At 46.3% G+C, this 27,431-nt stretch overlaps 1 protein-coding gene across 1 annotated transcript; it reads left to right on the top strand.

The window, feature by feature from the left end:
* Positions 1–4,157: 4,157 nt before the first annotated feature.
* On the top strand, positions 4,158–24,845 carry RAB4B (RAB4B, member RAS oncogene family). The gene is made up of 8 exons (XM_069986766.1): positions 4,158–4,287; positions 8,101–8,181; positions 8,869–8,983; positions 10,279–10,341; positions 14,443–14,597; positions 16,925–17,020; positions 20,486–20,609; positions 23,982–24,845. The coding sequence occupies exons 1-7, from the start codon at positions 4,272–4,274 to the stop codon at positions 20,599–20,601; spliced, it is 642 nt and encodes a 213-aa protein (XP_069842867.1). The 5' UTR covers positions 4,158–4,271; the 3' UTR covers positions 20,602–20,609; positions 23,982–24,845.
* Positions 24,846–27,431: the final 2,586 nt, after the last annotated feature.

The following is a 27,431-nucleotide window of genomic DNA, read 5'->3' as shown; positions in this document are numbered from 1 at the left end:
TTCTTATGGGAAATTTTGCTTTGGTTTAAGAGAGGATTTGGATTACAAGCATGGTCCCGGAACGAATTATGCTCGTAATCCAAGGCACCACTGTATATATGTACAGCCCAGCATACCATTATATATATATATATATATATACATATACACCCACAGCCCAGCATACCATTATATATATATTTATACAGCCCAGCATACCATTATATATATATATATATTTATACAGCCCAGCATACCATTATATATATACAGCCCAGCATACCATTATATATATACAGCCCAGCATGCCATTTTAGATATATACAGCCCAGTATACCATTATATATATATATATATATATATATATATATATACAGCCCAGCATACCATTATATATATACAGCCCAGCATACCATTTTATATATATATATATATATATATATATATATATATATATATATATACAGCCCAGCATGCCATTTTATATATATACAGCCCAGCATACCATTATATATATACAGCTCAGCCGGAATATGAGGAGTTTCTGATCCCTCCTGTTAGAGCATCACTGGCATTGCCTGCTCAGCCAATCATTGGCCACAGTGCTGCAGGGTATGTTCACACACGTTCTAGTTTCACTGCAATAATGCAATAAAGGAAGGCTGGACGAAAATGAAACGATGAATTGCTGCAGTGTAATGGTGTGTGAACACAGCCTTACAGGGCCTTTTCAAGGCTCAGTCAAGTATGTGGCTGGTGCATTCAATTCTCTCTTATCAGTTCAGACAGGGATATGTGCGGCCAATAACAATGCAGTCAGTTGACAAAAGAGTGCCACCCCTGTCCTCAGGTTATGTGCGGTATTACAATTCAGCACCATTCACTGCAATGGAACTGCGCTTAAAAAGGTGTTGTTTCTAAAAAAAAATCAGCCATGTTTTGTAAACCTGGATAACCCCTTTAAGCCCTGGTCAGTGGAAATGTGCAACAATGAAAGGTCCGCAATGGAGGATTGTCAGGTAAGTATGGCTAATTGTTTAGTTTAATGCCAGCCTAAGGCTTTTCCTTAGAAATACCTGGACACCCCCTTTAAGATCAAAGCGTGTGGAGATAGAGATATGAAGCGACCATGCTGACCCACCATACAGTAACAGCGTTTTACATGTTTACAATCAGAAGTTATTAAAGGAAGGAATGCAGAAAGGCGAGTCATAAAGGGCCGGCAGTCACGTCCTTCTTCAGGATGATCACGGCCAGTGCTGCCTGTGGGGGAAGCTAGTACGGACACGTGTGGCCCCATAAAACGTCTCCCGGATCTGTATCCATAGACTGTGATTGATGGAAGCATTGATGGAAACTGACAAACTTCAGTGTGATGGATCCTCCTCCGGTGTTATCAGTCATCGGAGATAATGGTCGTGTACAGTATGGCGGCCATAAGTGATCGCTCATCCCTGTCACAGAGAGAAAAAGAAGACATCAGTTCTTTTTAGGATTTGCGTTGCGTGTAGAAACAAATATATAAGATTTCTCATCTCTATTTCAGTTCTCAGTGGCCTCACACAAAGTAAGTCCTTGAGCGGCCTCCATGGGGGCCATACGTCATCTGCTTACACATACCAGATCTTGTGCGTCTTACATTTACCACATCGGCCATGGCAGCCAGTCAGAGCGCTGTCATACAGAAGTGACTACTTCTGGACCATGTCCAAGCATATACAGAATTTGTGCATGACCCAATCGAGGTTTTGGGGCCTTCAAAATAACAGTATGTGCTTGGAAAGGGACTGAACATGGTCCCTAGCAGACTAGCAGATTAGTCGTCTGAACTTCTCCTTTTCTGGACAGTTCCTGTCTCGGCCAGAGATGTCAGCAGAGAGCACTGTGTCAGACTGAAAATAAAACTACATTTCCTGCAGGACATACAGCAGCTAAGAAGTATGGGAAGACTTGAGATTTTTTAATAAAAATAAATTACAAATCTATATAACTTACTAACACCAGTTGATTTTAAAGAAAAAGTTTTTCGCTGGGCAACCCCTTTAAGGCATGGGAGGTTGGTTTAACATTGGGTTGTGCAGTGTCAGTCTGAGGTATAATTTGGTTTATGTCCCCGACATATACCTCCAATGTATAGCTATAGTGGATAAAGCTTATTTAAAGGGGTACTCATGCAAAAAAAATCTTTGAAATCAACTGGTGCCAGAAAGTTCCAGAGATTTGTAATTTACTTCTATTAAATAATTTCCAGAACTTATCAGCTGCTGTATGTCCTGCAGGAAGTGGTGTATTCTTTCAACTCTGGAGAGCAGGAGAGGTTTTCTGGTTCGGTATTTGCTGCTGCTCTGGACAGTTCCTGACATGGACAGAGGTGGTAGCAGAGAGCATTGTGTCAGACTGAAAAGAATACACCACTTCCTGTAGGACATACAGCAGCTGATAAGTGCTGGAAGACTGGAGATTTTTTTTTAGAAGTAGATTACAAATCTCTGGACACCAGTTAAAGTTAAAGAATTTTTTTTTTCTTTGCTGGTGTACCCCTTTAAGTATTATTACGTTAAAAACATGCCGGCGTACAGTCTTTGGAATCTGGGACCCCCCATCCACCCGAGGGAAGACACCTTCCAGGTACAGGGATCATGTGCTGGATGATCATAGCATCATAACTCAGCATTAATAGCAGCTGCTGCAGAAACTCTTTAAGGGTGCCTTCACACCTACCGACTCGCAGCGTTAATAACGCTGCAAGTCGGCTAGGTCCTGGCAGATCACTGTCAGTACATACACGCAGCGGTCTGGACGACCGCTGCGTGTATGTAAATCTGCCGGCTGCTTAACCCCTTCTGATGCCGGCCGGCCGCCTCCCGCTCCAGCTCTGTATACATTACCTCTCCTCGCTGCACGGGGTCCCGGCGTCCTGCTCTCGCGCCCGGCCAATCAGTGTGTTGCCCAGCCGCACTGATTGGCCGGGCGGGAGAGCAGGACACCGGGACCCCGTGGAGCGAGGAGAGGTAATGTATACAGAGCTGGAGCGGGAGGCGGGCGGCATCAGAAGGGGTTAAGCGGCCGGCAGATTTACATACACGCAGCGGTCGTCCAGACCGCTGCGTGTATGTACTGACAGTGATCTGCCAGGACCTAGCCGACTTGCAGCGTTATTAACGCTGCGAGTCGGTAGGTGTGAAGGCACCCTAAAAGGCCAAACTGTCAATCACCTGATTGCTGAAATGAGATAATAGATACTATTAAAGTGAAAAATGGGAATAGGGTAGTATATAGGGGAAGCATCTTCCATGTGTAATGGGGTAAGGGGGGTCTTACAACTAAAGATCAGAGCTCAGCATAAATAGCAGCTGCTGCAGAACATCTTTGGAAACAAACCTGTCAATCACTTGAGATACTTACATATATACAAATAAACACACCAGTGACACACACACACACAAGCTAATACACACATATACAGTAGATACCTACACACATGCCACAGTGCACAGTGGTGTATTTTCTCTAGTCTGACACAGTGCTCTCTGCTGCCACCTCTGTCTATGTCAGGAACTGTCCAGAGCAGTAGCAAATCCCCATAGAAAACCTCTCCTGCTAAGAAAGTAAACAATAAATCATAAAGGGAACAAATGTTCAAGTAATATTTGCTCCTTATGTTTTATTTATACAATATGCTATATTTGTTGTATACTTTTGTTTGCAAAATTTGCTATGTTTGCAAAATTCTGTTGAAAAAAAAAATGCAATAAAATATATTGAAACAGAAAACCTCTCCTGCTCTCCAGACTGGAAAGAATATACATATACTTCCTGCAGGACATACAGCAGCTGATAAGTACTGGGTATATTTTAATTGAAGTAAATTACAAATCTCTGACACTTTCTGGCACCAGTTGATTTAAAAGAAAACATTTTTTGGTGAACAACCCCTTTAAGGATAGACTGGCGGGGAGCAAGGGTGTTAGAGGGAAGACTGGTGAGGAATAGTGAGGAATTACAGAATCTGAGTGTATGACCCGCAGCGGATTCCGTCGCTCATACCCGCACGCTGCATTACAAACAGAACCTGGCAGCAGCAGCAGCGCCTGCTACATATTCAGCTCTGCTGCACCTTATCCACACACATCACACCCTCCAGCCAACAACCTAACCCCTCCCATGTGACTGATCACATGATCATGACATCACCACAGGTCCTTCAGCTCACTAAGAAGATATAATAGAGGAAGAGAAGAAACAGGCCGGGCCCTGGGGCCGGAGGAGGAGGAGAAGAGGGCAAGGAAAACATGTCTGAGACATACGGTGAGATGCATGGGATGTCTCGGGGATGGAGACTGTAGGGATACAGGTGGAGATGTCTCGGGGATGGAGACTGTGAGGTGACAGGTGGAGATGTCTCGGGGATGGAGACTGTGAGGTGACAGGTGGAGATGTCTCGGGGATGGAGACTGTGAGGTGACAGGTGGAGATGTCTCGGGGATGGAGACTGTGAGGTGACAGGTGGAGATGTCTCGGGGATGGAGACTGTGAGGTGACAGGTGGAGATGTCTGACAATGGAGACTGTGAGGTGACAGGTGGAGATGTCTCGGGGATGGTCTCGGTGAGAGGTGGAGATGTCTCAGTGATGGACACTGTGAGGTGACAGGTGGAGATGTCTCGGGGATGGTCTCGATGAGAGGTGGAGATGTCTCGGTAATAGAGACTGTGAGGTGACAGGTGGAGATGTCTCGGTGACAGGTGGAGATGTCTCGGGATGGTCTCGGTGAGAGGTGGAGATGTCTCGGGGATGGTCTCGGTGAGAGGTGGAGATGTCTCAGTGATGGACACTGTGAGGTGACAGGTGGAAATGTCTCGGGGATGGTCTCGATGAGAGGTGGAGATGTCTCGGTAATAGAGACTGTGAGGTGACAGGTGGAGATGTCTCGGGATGGTCTCGGTGACAGGTGGAGATGTCTCAGTGATGGACACTGTGAGGTGACAGGTGGAGATGTCTCGGGGATGGTCTCGATGAGAGGTGGAGATGTCTCGGTAATAGAGACTGTGAGGTGACAGGTGGAGATGTCTCGGTGACAGGTGGAGATGTCTCGGGATGGTCTCGGTGAGAGGTGGAGATGTCTCGGGGATGGTCTCGGTGAGAGGTGGAGATGTCTCAGTGATGGACACTGTGAGGTGACAGGTGGAAATGTCTCGGGGATGGTCTCGATGAGAGGTGGAGATGTCTCGGTAATAGAGACTGTGAGGTGACAGGTGGAGATGTCTCGGGATGGTCTCGGTGACAGGTGGAGATGTCTCAGTGATGGACACTGTGAGGTGACAGGTGGAGATGTCTCTGGGATCGTCTCGATGATAGGTGGAGATGTCTCGGTAATAGAGACTGTGAGGTGACAGGTGGAGATGTCTCAGTGATGGAGACTGTGAGGTGACAGGTGGAGATGTCTTGTGATGGAGACTGTGAGGTGACAGGTGGAGATGTCTCGGGGATGGAGACTGTGAGGTTACTGGTGGAGATGTCTCGGGGATGGAGACTGTGAGGTGACAGGTGGAGATGTCTCGTGATGGAGTCTGTGAGGTTACTGGTGGAGATGTCTCGGTAATAGAGACTGTGAGGTGACAGGTGGAGATGTCTCGGGGATGGTCTCGGTGACAGGTGGAGATGTCTCAGTGATGGACACTGTGAGGTGACAGGTGGAGATGTCTCGGGGATGGTCTCGGTGACAGGTGGAGATGTCTCAGTGATGGACACTGTGAGGTGACAGGTGGAGATGTCTCGGGGATGGTCTTGATGATAGGTGGAGATGTCTCGGTAATAGAGACTGTGAGGTGACAGGTGGAGATGTCTCAGTGATGGAGACTGTGAGGTGACAGGTGGAGATGTCTCGGGGATGGAGACTGTGAGGTGACAGGTGGAGATGTCTCGGGGATGGAGACTGTGAGGTGACAGGTGGAGATGTCTCGGGGATGGAGACTGTGAGGTGACAGGTGGAGATGTCTCGGGGATGGTCTCGATGATAGGTGGAGATGTCTCGGGGATGGAGACTGTGAGGTGACGGGTGGAGATGTCTCTGTGATGGAGACTGTGAGGTGACGGTTGGAGATGTCTCGGGGATGGAGACTGTGAGGTGACGGGTGGAGATGTCTCGGGGATGGAGACTGTGAGGTGACGGTTGGAGATGTCTCGGGGATGGAGACTGTGAGGTGACAGGTGGAGATGTCTCGGGGATGGAGACTGTGAGGTGACAGGTGGAGATGTCTCGGGGATGGAGACTGTGAGGTGACGGGTGGAGATGTCTCTCTAGTTTTCTTCAGTCAGGGCTGAGCTGTTGGTCTCTTCATGTCTGAGCTGCGGTTTCTCTTCCTATATCTGGTTTCCTGCCTGAGCACCGTGTGGGGCTAGAGACGTGACGGCTGGCGGTTTCCGTTGTGGGTACACAGCACATGTGCTGCTCTGAGCTTTCATCTTTTCTTCACCCAGATTCACAGTCTTTTTTTTACTTCTCCACCTTTTGAAGGTGACTTTTTTCTCCCCTGTCCACCATCTTCACAACTAACATATATCACATATCCAATCCAGAGCTACAGCCTATATAGTCCAGAACTGCTTTTACAATTCAGGCAGCCTCAGAGCTGCAATCTCCCAGGATTCCTTGTTGGCGCCCAGCCTGTGCACAGCTTACGCTCTGGGAACGTCATATGTCTGTACCAGTAACAGTGTAGAGTAATCTGTAGAAAACTAAGAGGTTTATCTTGTTGATGGTTTCCAGTAGAAACCAGCAGAACCAGATCAGGCGGACACTGGAGGTTATGTGCCGCCCTACACCCCACCACCACCTCCTGCAAGAAGAGCGCTCCTGGTCTCCACTACTGCTTGTGGATTAGATGTATATTGGGAAAGTCATATAGAATACAAGTGTAAAAGCAATCAGGACAGTAGTTACCCCAAGTATAGTCAGTAGAATAAACATCGAGCAGCCATAACATTACAACCACCTGCCTAATATTATGTAGGACTCCCCTGTGCCACTAAAACAGCTCTGACCATTGAGGTCTGGCCTCTACAAGTCCTCTGTAGGAGTCCTGTGCTATCCGGCACTGGGCGGTTACCAGCAGATCCTGTCGTTGTGTAAAGTATGAGGTGCGGCCTCCATGCACATTCCACAGATGATCGATCGGATTAAGGGTCCTATTCCACGGAGCGGTAATCGGCTAAATCTATTATTGCTCCGTGGAATGAGGACTACGATCGTGTCATCGGCTGATAGCTAGGTGGAATTGCAATGCGCGGTGGGCGACCGATGATTTCACAAGCACCATACTTTACCTAAGCATGCTGCAGGGCTTCTTCTGCGCTCCTTCTTCCTCCTGGTCCTGCGGGCGGCAGCAGCTTCGGTGCGGCCTGTCTGAGCTGACAGATCCCTCAGCTAATCACTTGCTAGGAACGCCGTGGCCAGTGATTGGCTGAGCGGTCTGTCAGCTCACACAGGTCGCACCAAAGCTGCTGCTGCGCGCAGGACCCGGAGGAAGAAGGAGCGCAGAAGAAGCCCTGCAGCATGCTTAGGTAATGTATGATGTTTAAATAAGGGCTGCAAGGACATCGGTAACAATGTCCCTGCAGCCCTCGCTAAACGATTATTGGGCCGTGGAGTAGGCCCAGTAAACAAGCACTGATCTAGCAGATTGGCGCTCGTTTACATTATTGATCGGGCCCCCATCGGCCCATGGAATAGGACCCTAAGATCCGGGGAGGTTCGGGGTCAACACCACGAATATGGAATTACAGCTGAATGATTAGTGAACGATTAATGATGATTTTAGGGTCAGATCTAAATCAACGAAGCAAGAAAAAATATTCGATCGTTGCCTTCAATCTACACAGGACGATTATCGTTTAAATTCGAATGATATAACGATTTTCGTTACTATAATCGTCCTGTGTAATAGGGCCCTTTAGCATTCACTCTCTGCACATGACATAGGATCGGTGTTAGTCACCATATGTCACCATTATCTTATGTTATAATAGATGTTTTCCATAACTACAGAGAACACGGCCGGTGGTCTCTTCTGGAAGTTGTTATTTAGGTGACGGATTTCATCATTGATGTGTCTTGTTTCAGATTTCCTCTTCAAGTTCCTTGTCATCGGCAGTGCAGGAACGGGGAAGTCCTGCCTCCTCCACCAGTTCATTGAGAGCAAATGTGAGTAGTAGTTAGTGTTACTGCTGAACAGCAGATCGGTGGGGTGCTGGCATCCAACCAATATAATATTGATGGCCTGTAATGAAGATAGGTCATAGGGTCCATCTACACCAGGGATGGGGAACCTTCGTCCCTCCAGCTGTTGCAAAACCACAATTCCAGGCATGATGGGAATTGTAGTTTTGCAACAGCTGAAGGGACGAAGGTTCCCAATCCCTGATCTACACAGAAAGATTATCTGACAGATTATCTGCCAAAGATTTGAAGCTAGAGCCAGGAACAGACTATAAACAGAGATCAGGTCATCAAGGAAAGCCTGAGATTTCTCCTCTTTTCAAATCCATTCCCGCCTTTGGCTTCAAATCTTTGGCAGATAATCCGTCAGATAATCTTTCTGTGTAAATGGGCCCATAGATAGATCCATTACTATATCATTCATTGTAGTCCAACCCTCTATGTCAGCTGTGTCAAACTCACAGCCCTCATATCTTTGGCTGTCCGGGCATGATGGGTATTGTAGTTTTTCAGCAGTTGGAGGGCCACAGGTCCGATAGCTATGCTGTTTATCAACAGTCTCTAACCTTTGACCCATTCCAGCATGCTTACACGGTCATATTTGTGTAGATTGTGAACAGTATGCGTACATGACATGACTTGAAATCTTCTTGATTCCCCTTTGCCTTCCAGTTAAGCAAGACTCAAATCACACGATCGGAGTGGAGTTCGGGTCAAGGATTGTGAACGTGGGGGGTAAATCGGTGAAGCTGCAGATCTGGGATACAGCTGGACAGGAGAGATTTAGGTATGCATTGTGTAATCTGAAACAAAATTAAGGGTTTCTCTGGGAACTTAATATTTATAACCTATCCTTAGGAAGGATCTGGCCTCTTTAGGGTCCTATTACACGGAGCGATTTTTAACAACTAAAGATAAACGACCGCAAACGAGATTGTTTATCGTCAACCTGAAATCGTTCACCATATTACACAGAACGATGGTCGTTAGTTACCATTGTTACTACGATCGATATTGTGATTGTTACTATGATCGTTTATTCCTTCCGATCCCAGCAAAACAATGAGCAATGTGCAATTACACTGAACGATTAGTGAAAAAATGTGGAACTTGATCGAACAAATGTGGAATTACAGCGAACGATTAACGATAATTTTAGGTTCAGATCTAAATCAACGATCAACGACATACGAACAATTTTTCGATCGTTACCTGCAATTACGGAGAATGATTATCGTTTAAATTCGAACAATATAGCGATTTTTCGCACGATAATCGTCCTGTGTAATAGGGCCCTTACTATTTACCAGGCACAGAGCCTAAGGTCCCTAGTACACAGGACAATTATCGTGCGAATAATCGTTATATTGTTCGAATTTAAATGATAATCCTTCTGTGTAATCGTTGATTTAGATCTGAACCTAAAATTATCGTTAATCGTTCGCTGTAATTCCACATTCGTTAGCTCAAGTTCCACATTTTTTCACTAATCGTTCAGTGTAATTGCACATTTTTCATTGATTTGCTGGGATCAGAAGGAATAAACGATCATAGTAATGATCGCAACTAACGACCATCGTTCTGTGTAATATGGTGAACGATTTAAGGTTAACGATAAACAATCCTGTTTGAGATCGTTTATCGTTAATTGTTAAAAATCCCTCCGTGTAATAGGGCCCTTACATTGTTACTGCAGTTCAGCCCTATTCACTTGAATTGGACTGGACTGTAGAAAGCTGCAGTACCAGGCAGAGCCACTACAGAATGTACAGCGCTGTGCCTGGTAAACACTAAGGGGTCTGAGGCTGTCACTGGAATGCTGCATTCCCGCCAGCTGGGAGTGTCAGGAGTTGGAGCCCCACTGATGCAATATTTACGACCATCATCCTATTAAGTTGGGGGCTTTGTAAGAAAACATTATTTTATCTTTGGATTCCTCTTCTTTTCCTAAGATTGATTTCTATTTGTTGGTTGAAAAAAAATTAAAGTAGGTCTTATTGGGAGTGAACGATTCTATTATTAGATGTAGTCGGTGTAGTTTAGAGAGTTTTAAGCTAACTGTTGCCACTCTTTTTTTATCAGGTCAGTCACTCGCAGTTACTACAGAGGAGCAGCGGGGGCGCTGTTAGTGTATGACATTGCAAGGTGAGGGGTTTTTTTTCTTTAAAAAAAAAAAAAAATTATACTGACTACTTTACTGCCGTCTAACTACTTAAAGGAAACCAATCAGCCCAATTGGGCTGACTTGGTTCCCTGAAGCACAGTATAAAGCTTCTGTGCAGCTCACCGCACTTACAATGTCGGGGCTGCAGCAGAGGCTTTATAACGGATAAAATGAAGTTTTAATCCGCCAGCGCACGGCAGGGAGCGCTGGGCAGGTAGTCACTGTCACGTGTCTAGTCACTGCTCTCTGCCTGTCAGCACACTTAGGGGAGATAAGTGATAGGCAGAGAGGCCAGTAACTGTAGAGACCCCCACTATCAGGAGAATGAGCCGGGAGAAGCACACAGTCACGCTTTTCAATTTCTGGCTTGCAATCTCCGTCTAGGTGGCTCCATTATTAACTCTGTGGGGTCACCACACACGTCTCCCCACTCATTCTCCTGATCAGTTGGGTCTCAGCAATGAGACCCTGCTCAATCAAAACTCATGTCTCTGTGGCATGTCAAAAGTTTCAATTGGTCGGTGACTGAGTGTTCATACCCTGACTGATCAGTGGACAGAGGAGGAATAGCAGCATGCTGCTTGTGTACTCCTCTTTCCCCCACTTTGTATGGTACCTGCATGGTACCCTAGACTTACATCATCAGTCCTTCTCAGTCACATGACACAGAGTGCAGATTTTTTCTCGTCCAGGCTCATTCTCACGATTTGTCTTGGTCTGAACACATATATCTAAAACGACAATTAAGCATCCTTACTTTTTACCTGAACTTACAATCCGCATGTGTATATATTTATGCGTATAATATATATATCTTTGTGTGTAATATATTCCTAGTATATGTCAAATTTAAAGGGAATCTGTCAGCACCTTGGCTGCCCCCGAGGTGCTGACAATGTAGTGTAGATGTGTGTCCCCTATAAGCCATCGTTGCTGTAGATTTTCCACAATCTAGCCCAATACATTTGGAGGAAGTGTCAAAGAGGAGTAACGGTGAGGATTTCTTCAGCACGCCTTACCACTACTTGCTCCACCCTGTTTGCCTGGCAAACTTGCCAATTTGCGCATGTCGCCTGGATCTGTCTGGTCTGCGCGCTCCTGTTTACAGAATCGCGCATGCGCCATAGTACAGAGAATCGGCACAGGCACTCCGGCACATGCACGATTCCGGCAACCAGAGCATGCAGACCAGACAGATCCAGGGCCTGAAGATGACGTCACCAGGAAGCAGGAGGCTGGGCCGAAATCTATATGCACGGCAAACAGGGAGGAGGAAGTAGTTGTGAGGGGTGCTGAAGTACGGCACAAACGCTTCACTGCTACTATATATACAGAATTTGTACTAAGGAAACTATAAATATGGTGGCACCTATCGGTGCTTTGTGTCCTGAGATATCCTGCTGTGTGTACAGCGGCTCCTGTCAGACCAGTTTGGGGCCTCTGGGTTTGATCATGGCCCAGAACAAAGTTAATAATCAACTGTTGTAGATCCAGTTCTTAGAAGTCGGCATATGACCTCCACCATGCGCCTGTCTGGTCTATCAAATGTGTCGTTTATCTAAGTACGTCAGTTCTTACTGATCTAAAGGTCATCGAGGGCTATGAATGCCGCAATATTTTTACAGTCCTTACGAAACGTTGATTTTCATGATAGATAGGTCTCCTTATAAGTATTTTATTTCAATGACAGCTCCGCCTCTACAAGATAAGAAGGCTTGCTTAAAGGTTTGTTACATACAAATCACCAGAGACACTGCTGGAAGTGCGGATCAGCAATGGCAAGACTGACGCATTAATCTAGCAAAGAAAAAAAACTTTCCTACACACTTGTAACACACCAGCGATCACAGCTGATCACATGTTTTATGTACACTTTAAGATCATCATTTGTTGGCAACGCTGCAAAGAAAATAGATGGGTTATAGATTTGCTGCAGATTATATGTCTATGCCCAGCAGCGTCTATGCTTTATGCTACATACACATCTATAAGGGAAGTCGGACGTGTCCATGTCTTATGCTACATACACATCTATAAGGGAAGCCCGGACGTGTCCATGCCTTATGCTACATACACATCTATAAGGGAAGCCTGGACGTGTCCATGTCTTATGCTACATACACATCTATAAGAGAAGCCCGGACGTGTCCATGCCTTATGCTACATACACATCTATAAGGGAAGCCCGGACGTGTCCATGCCTTATGCTACATACACATCTATAAGGGAAGCCCGGACGTGTCCATGTCTTATGCTACATACACATCTATAAGGGAAGCCCGGACGTGTCCATGCCTTATGCTACATACACATCTATAAGGGAAGCCTGGACGTGTCCATGTCTTATGCTACATACACATCTATAAGAGAAGCCCGGACGTGTCCATGTCTTATGTACATACACATCTATAAGAGAAGCCCGGACGTGTCCATGTCTTATGTACATACACATCTATAAGAGAAGCCCGGACGTGTCCATGCCTTATGCTACATACACATCTATAAGGGAAGCCCGGACGTGTCCATGCCTTATGCTACATACACATCTATAAGGGAAGCCCGGACGTGTCCATGCCTTATGCTACATACACATCTATAAGGGAAGCCCGGACGTGTCCATGTCTTATGCTACATACACATCTATAAGGGAAGCCCGGACGTGTCCATGCCTTATGCTACATACACATCTATAAGGGAAGCCTGGACGTGTCCATGTCTTATGCTACATACACATCTATAAGAGAAGCCCGGACGTGTCCATGTCTTATGTACATACACATCTATAAGAGAAGCCCGGACGTGTCCATGCCTTATGCTACATACACATCTATAAGGGAAGCCCGGACGTGTCCATGCCTTATGCTACATACACATCTATAAGGGAAGCCCGGACGTGTCCATGTCTTATGCTACATACACATCTATAAGGGAAGCCCGGACGTGTCCATGCCTTATGCTACATACACATCTATAAGGGAAGCCTGGACGTGTCCATGTCTTATGCTACATACACATCTATAAGAGAAGCCCGGACGTGTCCATGTCTTATGTACATACACATCTATAAGAGAAGCCCGGACGTGTCCATGCCTTATGCTACATACACATCTATAAGGGAAGCCCGGACGTGTCCATGTCTTATGCTACATACACATCTATAAGGGAAGCCCGGACGTGTCCATGCCTTATGCTACATACACATCTATAAGGGAAGCCCGGACGTGTCCATGTCTTATGCTACATACACATCTATAAGGGAAGCCCAGCAATGGCAGTGCCTCATACCAGTACAGAAATACTCTGAAATTTCTTCAAAATCTGGTGAATAATACAATTTCAGATAAAAATTTATAATAAAACCCCCCTCTATACTCACACATCACCTGGCACTCCCCTGACAAAGCTTTCCTGGCCCCCCCAGTGATGATGTGTCGTGTAGACACAGGATTGTTTCATTGATCACATGTCACTGGAGGCCAAGTGGATAGAGATCAGTTCCAACTGAAGTGTCAGGCGAGGTGAAAATAGTGTTTTTTGTTATGCTTTGGTGTTTTGTTTTTTTTTTTGCATGGAAATCCCATTTGGGGCAGATTTGTCATGCAGATTTCTGCAAAAGTTTTTTGCAGCAGGCCAGACACATGTGAACATGCTGCTATGCTGCCGTCTACTGACAGATGGGTCCTATATGGTGGAACAGAGAGATCATCTCGTCTCATACAGGATCTAGGCACAGACCTCTGCAAAAAAAATAAATCTTATCCTTGGTTGTAATTTTCAACCTTCCACCAGGTGGCCTCCTTGCGCTATTTTATGGCTATGAACTTGTTTTGTCTGTCAGCCACAGGTTTATTCCGTGTTTTAGAGCAGCAGTCACAGGTGACATTCACTCTGTTTTTAACCTTTTTTCCACTTTATATACACAAGCATTATAAGACCTGGTGTATTAAAGCAGATGCATTGCTTTGTATTTTATCAGTGCTTTAATATGGTTGGAGAACCCCTTTAAACGATGACTCTATAAGCATATAAGCCATGTAGGATTTAGGCTGTAGATGCTGATTTCCTGTTTGTTATTATTGCAGCCGGGAGACTTACAACTCCCTGACCAACTGGCTGACCGATGCGCGGACCCTGGCCAGTCCGAACATTATCATTATTTTATGCGGGAACAAGAAGGATTTGGACGCTGAGCGAGAGGTGACGTTTTTAGAGGCTTCACGGTTCGCCCAGGAAAATGGTAAGATACCAGGCAAAATGAAGGCCACCCTAGGCAAAATGCGCAGTTACATCAGGCCAGTGCCAGCGTTTTATATTCCTTTCTCCTCTTTCTAGTAGTGGTCTGAACACCCAGACACTGAACTATCAAAACTTCTTACATGTTTCTTTGAGATTCTCAAAAAAGTTTTTCAAATGATGGGGACACTTTAAATCTATGGACGTCATGTTATAGAGCAGGAGGATACGGAGTTCTGTAGGAAAGGATTCACGATAACTTGTATATTGTTCAATTAGATTTCTGTTTATTCTGAGCTTATGGGTCCTGTATGAGAATGTGTGCAGAGATAGCTGTCAATCACTGATTAGGACTGCCCATTGGACTCCTAAGCCCAGAATAAGCAGAGACTTAACCCTTTGAGGACCAGGCCCAAAATGACCCAGTGGACCACGCAAATTTTCATTTTTGCGGTTTCGTTTTTCCCTCCTCCCCTTCTAAGAACTCCAGCACTTTCAGTTTTCCATCTACAGGGCCATGTAAGGGCTTGTTTTTTACAGGAATAGTTGTACTTTGTAATGGCGTCTTTCATTCTACCATAACATGTATGATGGAACCCCAAAATTATTATTTATGAAGATATAAATTGGTGAAATCATAATAAAGAATGCAATATGGTAACGTTTGTGGGGTTCCTGTGTCTACGTAATGCACTATATGGTAAAAGCTACCATTATTCTATACATCAGTCCTTACACAACCACATCCGCCATGATCTCTAGTTTTTATTAATACTATATTTGTGAAGATCGGACATTTTGATCACTTTTTATTAACTTTTTTTTTTATATATAATGTAACAAACAATGGGTAATCTTGGCAATTTTTTTGCTCTTTCGTTTTCACACTGTTCACCGTTAGTGATGACGCTTGTTATATTTTATTCGGACAATTACGCACACTACGGTATATTATATGTTTGTTTATTTATTTTTATATGTTTTATTTATACAATGGGAAATGGGGGTGATTTGAACTTTTATTGGGGAGGGGCTTTGGGGTAGTGTAATAATGTTTTTTACTTTTTTCTTTTCTTTTTTTTTACACATTTTAAGTCCCTTTGGTGGACTTGTACCTTCATTTGTTTGATTTCATATACTGATCATTGCTATGCCATAGGCATAGCTTTGATCAGTGTGATAGGCGATCTGCTCATTTAGCCTGCCTGTGCAGGCTCAGTGAGCAGATCGCCCATCGGACCGCACGGAGGCAGGTGGGAGACTTCCGGCGGTCCGTTACAATGATCAGGACCCCCGCAGTCACACTGTGGGGGTCCCGATCGTTAAGTGACAGGGGACTTCCCCTGTCACTTACACTTAAACGCCACGATCACAGGGTTTAAGTGGTTAATGTCACGCTGCAGCGCTATCGCTGCAGCCTGTCATTAACGGTGAGGGCCTGCCTGCTAACTTCACCCGGCCCCCAACCTCCTATGAAGCCCGCTTCGCTTCAGAGCGTGCTTCATAGGTCAGGGGACATCTGGGGACAGACTTCCAGGGCATACGTGTACGCCCTAGGTCGTCTAGGGGTTAAAGTGTCAGTCATTTTTGTAATTTTTTTTTTTTTTTTTTGCAGAAAACGATAGTACAGGCGATTTTAAGAAATTTTGTATTCGGGTTTATTAGCTGAAAAATGCATTTTTATCATGAAAAGGCAGTTTGAAGCTCTCCCCCCTATCAGTTTACTATGGACAGGGGAGGGGTGGAGGGAGACAGGACAAAATAGAGTTAATTTACAGCTAAATCTCTGTGCTATTTCCTCTGAAGTCAGCACTGACTTCTAAATACTGGCTTTTACACAGGTCCGGCTGGGTAATGCTTTGTTTTCTGCTCTCTGCTGGCGACTCTTCTCCCTTCTTCCCTTTCCATGGAACAGACAGGGCTGACTGATAGATTTCCTGATAATGAGCAGTAAATCAGAGAGGGGAGGGGGGGGGGGGCGAACCTGGGGAAAGTCTTTTTGAGTGCAGATAATGGCATATTTGCCTAATAAACCCAATTACAAAGTTTCTTAAAAATCGCCTGGACTATTGATTTCTGCAAAAAAACAAAACAAAAAATGACAGTGACACTTTAATGTAATTAAAATACAAGTTATCCTGAACTGTTTCCATACAACGATATATCTCTCTTCTCTGTACCTCCTTCTCTATGATGTCGGTAGATCACATTGTATATTCGATGTGTCCGGTTCATTTTAAATGAATTTAGGAAATTTCCCTGTCCAGATCCAGCCAAAACAATTTTTTTAAATTATTTCCTTAATTTTATTATTTCTTTTTTTCCCCGCAGAATTGATGTTTCTAGAAACAAGTGCATTGACTGGAGAGAATGTGGAGGAGGCCTTCCTAAAGTGCGCCCGGTCGATACTGACTAAAATCGATTCAGGTAGGTGACATCTTTACAGGTAGTAGAAAGTTACTGCTCTTTCCTGGTGATACATCCAATGCTATAAGATTATTAACAGAACTAACAGATGCCTTGCATTAATGCTTATATATATATATATATATATATATATATATATATATATATACTCTTTGCTTTAAAGCAAATCTCCTTCTTTTATCAACACCTGCCATATCAAGTCCAACATTCTTTACTGAATAACTTCTCTATTTCTTTAAAATGGAGAAAGCTCTGTTTTTGTGATCCCTGCAAAGACACAGTATGCCACCTTCTGCCACCCCTAGGGGGAGCTCACTGCATGCTGCTTTCTGATTGAGTAAACTCCAAACATTCCCTAGTGGCAGCCAGAATAATCTAATTTTGTCTATACATGAGATTAAAAGCTCGAGATCAGAGAAGTGAAGCTCAAATATGTATTACAAATAGAGATGAGAGCAACTCCACCATGTTCAAGTCCCTGAGAAAACATGGAGACAGCCATAGGCCATAGTCTATATCCATGTTTTCCCAGACTCCCTAGGGCTGCATCCAACTTCGGCAGCCACCAGTATTCAAATGCTGATCGTTTGAACTGGAGGATGCTGGAGTTGTGCTCATCTCTAATTACAAATCAATCAGCACAGGAATCTTCTTAGACAATTCCCATTAATATTAATGGTGGTTTCACAAACGGCAGAAAACAGCCGACTGGAAGGGGCCCAGGGATCGCCGAATCTCAAAATTGATGCAGTTCACATGGTAGGGCCTGCATTTATCAGACATTTATGGCATATCCTCTGGATATGCCAAGAAGGTCAAGATGGGAATACCATTTTAAAGTAGAAATCTGGAGAAAATTTTTATTAAAGTATTGTATTTTCCCTCAAAAGTTATACAAATCACCAATATACACTTATTACGGGAAATGAGGCTATGTTTATACTGAGTAGTTTTCCAATAGATGAGGCGTTGTCACAGCAGATCACACAGAACGATGAGGATCTCTGCTTACTACTCAGAATATATCTGCACTGTCGCCCTACAACATGACACACTCTCCATTTTTAAAGGGTTTATCCCATGAAAATTACTTATTATCTTCCCACAGGATAGGGGATAAATATATATGATCTCTCAGGACCCTTATTCTGGGATGCTTACGATCATAAGCGCTTGATTAGGGCAATGGACACATGTATGCCCTGCCACTCCATTCAGTCTATAGGAATGACTGCGTTATTGTAGCTGATAACAGCACTTGGGACCCCAATTCTAGTGATAGGTGGTTGAACCTCCAGAATTCATACATTTATCACAATTAACAGGGGGGAACAAATTTCCCTTTAAACCAGGGATGGGGAACCTTTGGCCTTCCAGTTGTTGCAAAACTACAATCCCCATCATGCCTGGACAGTCAAAGCTTTAGCTTTGGTTGTCCAGGCATGATGGGAATTGTAGTTTTACAACAGCTGGAGGGCCGAAGGTTCCCCATCCCTGCTTTAAACTTTTACAATCAGTAAATAAATTGATGGGTAAGAAAGAAGCTTTTCTCCAGACTCTTCTTCATTTCTTCCCAATTCTCCATATACAACCATTCACAATGTTTCATTCTCGGCTTCCAGTAGGATATTCCATGTCTCGGATCTGGTGTGAACACTGGTGCGGGCTGCCTCTGCTCTTGGTTTTGGGATCAGCTGTCCAGAATATCTATGTGACATAGAGGATTTAATCCATAAAGCCCCGTCCATCTTCCCCTGGAGTTTTGAGTGACGTCAATCAGTCACAGGGGCCATGTCCTCCTAATCCGGTTAATCCAGGAACATCATGTTACTATTTTTGCAGTGCGGTGTATATTCATACCGGAGGCATCTACTACTGGGTTATCTATAACTTCCCTGATATTATCCATAGCCGCATTGCCACCATGTCCGTCCTCCATTACAGAGAGTAGTAATCAACCACAGTATAATAGAAGGGAATAACCTCATATCCGTGTATACACTAATGGGTAATGGGCCCACACATCTTGAAGAATCATATAGGGGTAGGGCTTGCCACTTACATCATCGTCACTACATACCCTGACATATATATCAGTATATGTCAGGGTAATGGCAAACAACTATTCTACTGTATACTACTAGATCCCTGCAACATGCCCATTTGCTTTAATAGTCTAAATATAGGCTACTAGTGACAACGTGGTTCTATTTTCCTAACATACACCTTTTTGAAATCTGAACCTTTAATCTGAACCGATGGATCGAATGGCGCCGTCACGGGGAAGCCACCGCGGCCTGGTTCCCGTGCACGGCGCCGTTCTATGCACTGGAACCGGCCGGTGCTCAAGCACTGGAGGTAGGCCGGCCCACCCCCAGTGGGAGGGAATTCCCTCCCCTGTATGACGCGGCTCCATTAGAATGAATGGAGCCGCGTCATAGAGGGGAGGGAATTCCCTCCCACTGGGGGCGGCTCGGCCTACCTCCAGTGCTTGAGCACCGTCCGTTTCCGGTGCATAGAACGGCGCTGTGCACGGGAACCGGGCGGCGGTCCGAAAAACGGACCGCGGCACCGGCTTCCCCGTGACGGCGCCGTTCGATCCGTCGGTTCAGATTAAAGAGGATGTACCTGGTGGTACATCCTCTTTAAAAGCATAGTAGACTACGCTTTTGAGTCCTTAAAAAAAGGCTGACATATACCTGCAACATAATATGATGTGAAGGGGCCTAAGGGGAACTTACTCACTGTGGACTGTCTGGGGAGAGATTCCTGCCTTACAGGCACAAGCTAATGTGCTTCTTCATTCACCTTTCTTAGGGATAGGCCAGTTCTGAATAATGCCTTTAACCCCTTAGGAGAATTTCGACGAAAATTTTTATTAAAGTATTGTATTGCCCCCCCCCCCCAAAAAGCTATACAAATCACCCATATACACTTATTATGGGAAATGCTTATGAAGTGCTTTTTTCCCTGCACTTACTACTGCATCAAGGCTTCGATTCCTGGATAACATGGTGATGTCACTTCCTGGATAAATGGTGATGTCACGCCCCGACTCCCAGAGCTGTGCGGGCTGTGGCTGCTGGAGAGGATGATGGCAGGGGGACACTGAGGGACACAGGGCACTGGAGGGACACTGAGCATCCCCCTGCCATCATCCTCTCCAGCAGCCACAGTCCGCACAGCTCTGGGAGTCGGGTCGTGACATCACCATTTTATCCAGGAAGTGAAGCCTTGATGCAGTAGTAAGTGCAGAATCCCGACAGTTTTCTGATGTTCGCTCATCACTAATGACAAAAATGTCCTATTTGTGTTGTTGCATTTACAGTCATCCATTTTTCATATTCCTATTTCTGTATATTCCCAATATGCTTGCATCTGCTGGCTTGTCCTTTTGTCTATTAGTTAGCCATGCTGCTTTTTGTGGACTTGTGGCTAAAGTTGTATACATTATTTGCTATCTAGGTGAGCTGGATCCTGAGCGGATGGGATCTGGGATCCAGTATGGGGAAGCCTCACCGCGGCATGCAAAGCACACGCATGGAACACAGCTACAGAACAGGCAGCAATGCAGCTGCTAGGAAGAAAGGTAAATGGAATATACAATCTTCAGGCATAGAAATAAATCAAGAAGTCTTGCAGCCCAGGGGATTGTGGGTCTTGCAAAGGAAAAGCTTAAAAGTTTTGTCCAGGCTTAGGAAAACATGTCTTCTTTCTTCCAGAAACACCACCTCTCCTGTCCTTAGTCTGGGTGTGGTTTGGCAGCTCAGTTCCACTGAAGTGAATGGATCTGAACAGTAATACCACACACAACCTGGAGACAGGGGTGGCAAGAAAGTAGCTGTGTTTTTTCTAATCCTGCATAATCCCCTTTAAAATGTTACTGGTATTTAAAGGGGTATTCCCCCCAAGAGCTAAAAAAATAAAATGCTCCCAAACATAGCTGGCCTTACTCACCAAGATGTTCTATATTCAAGATAGGAAACTACATTTCCCATCATGCAATGCTTCTGCCTGATGATGGCAATGTAGCAGAGCTGAGAGAGCGATGGCGATGTAGCAGAGCTGAGAGAGCGATGGCAATGTAGCAGAGCTGAGAGAGCGATGGCGATGTAGCAGAGCTGAGAGAGCGATGGCGATGTAGCAGAGCTGAGAGAGCGATGGCGATGTAGCAGAGCTGAGAGAGCGAGGGCGATGTAGCAGAGCTGAGAGAGCGAGGGCGATGTAGCAGAGCTGAGAGAGCGATGGCGATGTAGCAGAGCTGAGAGAGCGATGGCGATGTAGCAGAGCTGAGAGAGCGATGGCGATGTAGCAGAGCTGAGAGAGCGATGGCGATGTAGCAGAGCTGAGAGAGCGATGGCGATGTAGCAGAGCTGAGAGAGCGATGGCGATGTAGCAGAGCTGAGAGAGCGATGGCGATGTAGCAGAGCTGAGAGAGCGATGGCGATGTAGCAGAGCTGAGAGAGCGATGGCGATGTAGCAGAGCTGAGAGAGCGATGGCGATGTAGCAGAGCTGAGAGAGCGATGTAGCAGAGCTGAGAGAGCGATGGCGATGTAGCAGCGCTGAGAGGGCGATGTAGCAGCGCTGAGAGGGCGATGTAGCAGCGCTGAGAGGGCGATGTAGCAGCGCTGAGAGGGCGATGTAGCAGCGCTGAGAGGGCGATGTAGCAGCGCTGAGAGGGCGATGTAGCAGCGCTGAGAGGGCGATGTAGCAGCGCTGAGAGGGCGAGGGCCATGGCGATGTAGCAGAGCTGAGAGAGCGATTGCGATGTAGCAGAGCTGAGAGGGCGATGTAGCAGAGCTGAGAGAGCGATTGCAATGTAGTAGAGCTGAGAGGGCGATGTAGCAGAGCTGAGAGAGCGATTGCGATGTCGCAGAGCTGAGAGAGCGATTGTGATGTAGCAGAGCTGAGAGGGCGATGTAGCAGAGCTAAGAGGGCTGGGTGAGTTGCAAGGGCTGAGCTGCGGGGGGGGGGGCTGCGGTCACCGGGTGACGGGGGGGCTCTAACGAGAGGGGAATGGAGGGGACCGATAGCGGACACCAAAAGGTCATGCTGGGGGACGGGGGAACTGCACTCACCGGGCGGGTGGCGGCTGCGGGCCGGGTGAGCTCTGAGCGGGTGGCGAGCGGCCACTAGGGTGAGCAGGCAGCGGCAAGCAGGAGCTCCGGGGGGGCTGCAGTCACCGGGTGAGGAGGGGAGGATGGGGGGGACCGCAAGCGGACACCAAGAGGTCATGCTGGGGGGGGAACTGCACTCACCGGGTGGGTGGCGGCTGCGGGGCCAGGTGAGCTCTGAGCGGGGGGCGGGCGGCCACCGGGGTGAGCGGGCAGCGGCGGGCAGGAGCTCCGGGTTGAGCGGCAAGAAGGAGCCCGGGGGGGGGGGGGGGGGGGGGGGGTGCCTGCATTGAGGAGGGGAGGATGGGGGGGACCGTGAGCGGACACCAAGAGGTCATGCTGGGGGGGGGAACTGCACTCACCGGGCAGGTGGCGGCTGCGGGGCCGGGTGAGCTCTGAGCGGGGGGCGGGCGGCCACCGGGATGAGCGGGGCAGGCAGGAACAGGCAGCGGCGGGCAGGAGCTCCGGGTTGAGCGGCGGGCGAAAGCTGAGGGAGCGATGGGTGAGCTGCGGCCGGTTGGCGATGGGGATCAGCTGCAGAGCTGTGCGGACGGCCACCAGGAGATCAGGGGACGGGGGGGGGGGGGTCGTGGTCAGCCGCCGGGAGATCGCGCGCAGAGGATACAGGTTGTGGGACAGATTAGCTCCAGGGCGAAGGGCACAAAGTGGGGTGAGCTTGGGGGGGTACACTCTGCTGTCAGAGAGGGTGACAGTGCTCAGCAGCAGCAGCTGCTGTCACTGTCTCAGCGTCCTCCCTCTCTTCAGTGTGCTGGGTTAGAAGCACTAACCCGGCCCATTGAAGAGACTGAGGACACGTGATGCCGTCTCAGAGGGTGGGGGCCAGGAGCAGGGAGCGTGTCGGAGTGGACTGAGGTCTGATGATTCTATGCAATCCGTGGGGGTGAGGGCACCTAGATAACAGCAAAACTGTGCAGAATCCGTAATAAATATATATTGGAAAGATGGAAAGCTACGTGTGAGCAACGTATAAATGCAAAAATTATTTTGGGGGGAATACCCCTTTAAGATACACACCCACAGACATGGCTACGGTTAAGTCATGGTCACAGTGCAGAGAAGCCCTCCCAATCTAAATACACCTATCTGTATGTTTTGGGTGTGGGAGGAAACCGGAGTACCCGGAGGAAACCCACTCAAACACAGAGAGAACATACAAACTCTTTGCAGATGTTGCTCTTGGTAGGATTTGAACCCAGGACCACAGCGCTGCAAGGCTACAGTGCTAACCCCTAAGCCACCGTGCTGCCCGGGGGGGGTCCCCGTACTGAGGGGGTGCTGGTCTGTTAGCGATGTCCGTGCAGTCTTTGCTTTAAAGGTGTAAAATAATAACTATGTATTTGCCTGCCCACACTCCCCCGGTGTCCTCCAGCCTTATCTATGGGGTTCTCCGCTAACTTTAGCTCCCGCCGACGCTTCTGATCGCCACTGACTAAGATGGGACAGCGATGCAGCCAGTGATTAGCTGAATGGCCTGTCATGTCGGGAAGTGCAGGAGGCGGCTGCAGTCAATCCCACAGACAAGCCAGGAGGAGTATGCATAAGTAATTAAATGTCTTGACACAGTGCTGTGCCATACTCTCAGTATGGCGCTGTGTCTGAAGAAGAGGGTAGCACAGTCTGAAGCAAGAGACGCCCTCTGCAGCTGATGTCATGGCACAGAATGGCGGTGCTGGATTGCAGCTGTGATGTGATGTCCTACTTCCGGGGGCTGAGCTCTGTACAGAGTAAGCTTGGCCGGAGTGCCCCTTTAAGTCCCTATTATTTTTGGGAAATAGTAAATTGAGGTATTCTGAGACTAATAATCTGTTTTTTTTTCTGTCTGCAGCCATCTGCCTGTGAATATGTTATTGAGGAGAAGCACTTTTCATCATGCCCCAGACTAGACTGCACGTGCCCCTGACTTATTGCACTTACCCTGTATGAGAGAATAGCTCACTTGTCTCCCCCAAGTCCTTGTGTTTAGAAGCCCCTTATGACGGCCAGTTTCCTGACATGGCTACCTAAACGCAGCCCAAACATTGGCAAATCCACTTCCTGCCTGTGTCCTCCATATATTTTTTCCAGGGAAGAGGAACAGCCTAAAATATAACAACATGGAGTGGTGTAAAGATACTCCGATAGAAAGGCCGGTGTGGATGACTTGACCCAATGTGCGTTCCGTCCATAGTTGGCTGCCGCCCATCCCATGCCATTATATACATGTGCCATTCAATAGTCTCATCCCATAATGCTTTGCAGCTTAAGAAATGTGATTATTCTCCTCTTCTGCCATATTCCATTTTTTTTATTTTTGAAGGACGTTGCCATAATAACGCTGAGACCTTCTATACGGTACATAGCACTGGCTGGAAAACGGTTAACTAATCGATACACGACCGTCAATGCCGTCCGAGTGTTTTATGCTTTTGCCTTTTGTTTTTTTTCATGTAAATTATTGGTTGAGCTGTTTTATATTTTTCTTTTAATGAAGAAACATTTACCGCGTCTCCAGATTATTCCCCCCCCCCCATTTTTTTTCTTTTTTTTAGTTTAATATTCACAATAGAATTGAATGGCCCAATGTATGCGACAGATGTTCTCTACAGGAGTGCCTGGGATGGAAGGAAGACAAAATGATACTGTTATAAGTGTATCTGTGTGTTATAAATACATATGTATTAAATAAAACCTATGTAATATTTATCCAGAATATTGGATTGTAGTTGTAGTTGTGAGATTCTTTTTACTAAACACATTACAAAGATATAGTTGTATAGTCAGCTCCTGAACCCCAGCACCCATGGGCCCTTCTTTTGGGGCAGATAAGATTTTAGACCCCTCAGAGACTAGGGTTTGGGTATATCTGCTACCTCTACACCTGACTTGTGTTTCTATATAGAACTCCAAATTTGCTTCGTTCGGCTGCAGCACCTATATCTGACCACATATTCATCCAACCAGGGGTACGTGGAGCTGCAGCAGTCAGACTTGCACTAGACCATCATGTGTGGGTGATGCATGTTGTTAATGGTTTAACATCCTCACACAGTTATTCCCACCTCCCCTTTTTACCTTGGACATTGCTTGAAGATTGCGACACTTCCTGGTTTCCTCTGGATGGGCTCCTTTACTGCGATTGGTCGTCTTCAGCAGCAGCACTAGGGCTGGCATAATCGCTGCTGGCCTGTGCTTAGATGTTCTGTGCTGAGCTCTGCTACACCAACTTTAACAGCTCCTTGGAGCTGCGAGCTGTCAATGTCATGTATTACAGTGGTCGGGAACCTAGTCAACCAGCAGTCAACACATCAGAGGGCCTAGCAGGGAGCCAGAGCTAAAAAAGTAATAAGAACCAATTGCAAAGTTTCTTACCTTTTACTTACCTAATTTAGATATAGTTATGGAAATTAGAATAACTCTTCTGGCTGCCTTCCAGAGATATTTTCACAGCATGCAATGTATACATTATACCCAATACTCTGTATGCAATTAGCTCCCCCTAATGGTGGAATAAGGCAGACAGAATTCTATCATTTAAAAGGAGTTTCTCAGGATTTCATGAATTTCTTACAGTGGGTCTGAGAGGGTAATGTGTCTCGTTGAGGAGAGGAGACCAACAAGCTGTTGTATAGAGCCTTATAGGCCATGCAGTGCTTCCTGGGAAAAAGTAGGCAAAGTGCAATAGAGCAAGTTCTTTTCATTCTGTCTTTGATCAGTATTTTTAGCCAAAACCAGGAGTAGAGAGAAACAGATCGCTGATCTCAGGGAGACCAGCCAAAACGACAACACTGGCTGCTGCTAATGAAAGCGCTTAGTACAGTGAAGTCCTAGGTGCATTGCCCCATGGGAAACATGAATATGCAAAAGAAAAGCCTGTGGAGCCTCATCAAGGAGTCTCAAAACACAGGACTAGCCAGATATCCCTCCGGAAAGGACCCAGCCATGGGTTGGCTCCTGTAAGGATACCACTAGAGATGAGCGAACCTGGAGCATGCTTGAGTCCATCCGAACCCGAACTTTCGGCATTTGATTAGCGGTGGCTGCTGAAGTTGAATAAAGCCCTAAGGCTATGTGGAAATCATTGATATAGTCATTGGCTGTATCCATGTTTTCCAGACAACCTTAGAGCTTTATCCAAGTTCAGCAGCCCCAGCTAATCAAATGTTGAACGTTATTAAGTGGCCCTATAAGTCAATGTAATGACAAGGGAAAAACCAAGGCCAGGTTCCATCCACTTACAGCTGTTTCAGGGTGTTGCCCCTCATCAGTGTGGAGCAGGATTCTGACTAGGTGGAGTAGGTCTGAAACGTGGCCAAAGCTGCAAACCTTCTCAGGATAGTTTTGCTAAAAATACTGAAGAAGATACTAAAAGTGAACCAATCCTCAGGCTATGTTCCCTCCGTTTTTAGATGTTTTGGGGGCCTCATTGCTACCAAAACCAGAAGTGGAACTGATAAAGTGGAAACAATAATAGAAAGATTTTGATCTTTTCCGTGTCCTGGACCCACTCTTAGTTTTGGTAAAAATCCCAACCTATATGAGGTTCAAAAATCTAAATAGGAACATAACCATAGAGTGCCAGAAGTGAGACCCAAACTGCAAATTTCCTGTAGCCTCTTGCGCCTGTTCTCCATGTATTGTTCACCCAATACACCTCTCAGGTGCCTTCTGTCCCGTATGTGGGCTTACTAGCCTTGTGTCCTGGGACTGCTCTATTCAGAACCGGCACTAAAGCTGCTCCATCTAGGGACCACACAGATATTGGGTGTGGAATAGATCATATGCTGGATGTATGGCACATGCCAAGAAATGGAAGCAGAGGGACAGGGGTCATGTGAGTACTACTAGAATCTCCAGATCAGCACCACATTTAAAAAAAAGAAGTATATTACAAAGAATTTAGAATACTATTGAAAAATGTAAAAAAAAAAAAAAACCCTTTAAGGCTATGTTCACACTACGTATGAGTCCGGCCGTAGTTCGTACGCAGCCGTACATGTACGGCCGTGGGAAAAATAGACATGCGGATTGCAAACATGCGGGCGAACCGCGAACATACGCCCGTAGTACAGTTATGCTTCCCTAGCTTGTTTCGAAGCGATCTGAGGCAGGTCATTTACTTGGAAATCTTCGCCCAGCCCAATAAAACTCACAGAACCTTTTGGATCGAAAAATCAAGTTCAATTTGGCTGAAATAAGTACTCCGTACGGGAAATCCACGGCCGTGAGTTGGAACATTTCCGTCCTCAAACAATAGTCTTGTTCATTTTTCACGGCGCCGTATACGATCCGGCCGTAA

Source organism: Dendropsophus ebraccatus, chromosome 10 (genome assembly GCF_027789765.1).
Source record: "Dendropsophus ebraccatus isolate aDenEbr1 chromosome 10, aDenEbr1.pat, whole genome shotgun sequence".
In the NCBI taxonomy this organism is placed as follows: domain Eukaryota; kingdom Metazoa; phylum Chordata; class Amphibia; order Anura; family Hylidae; genus Dendropsophus; species Dendropsophus ebraccatus.
This window is presented reverse-complemented; position numbering and strand designations above follow the sequence as displayed.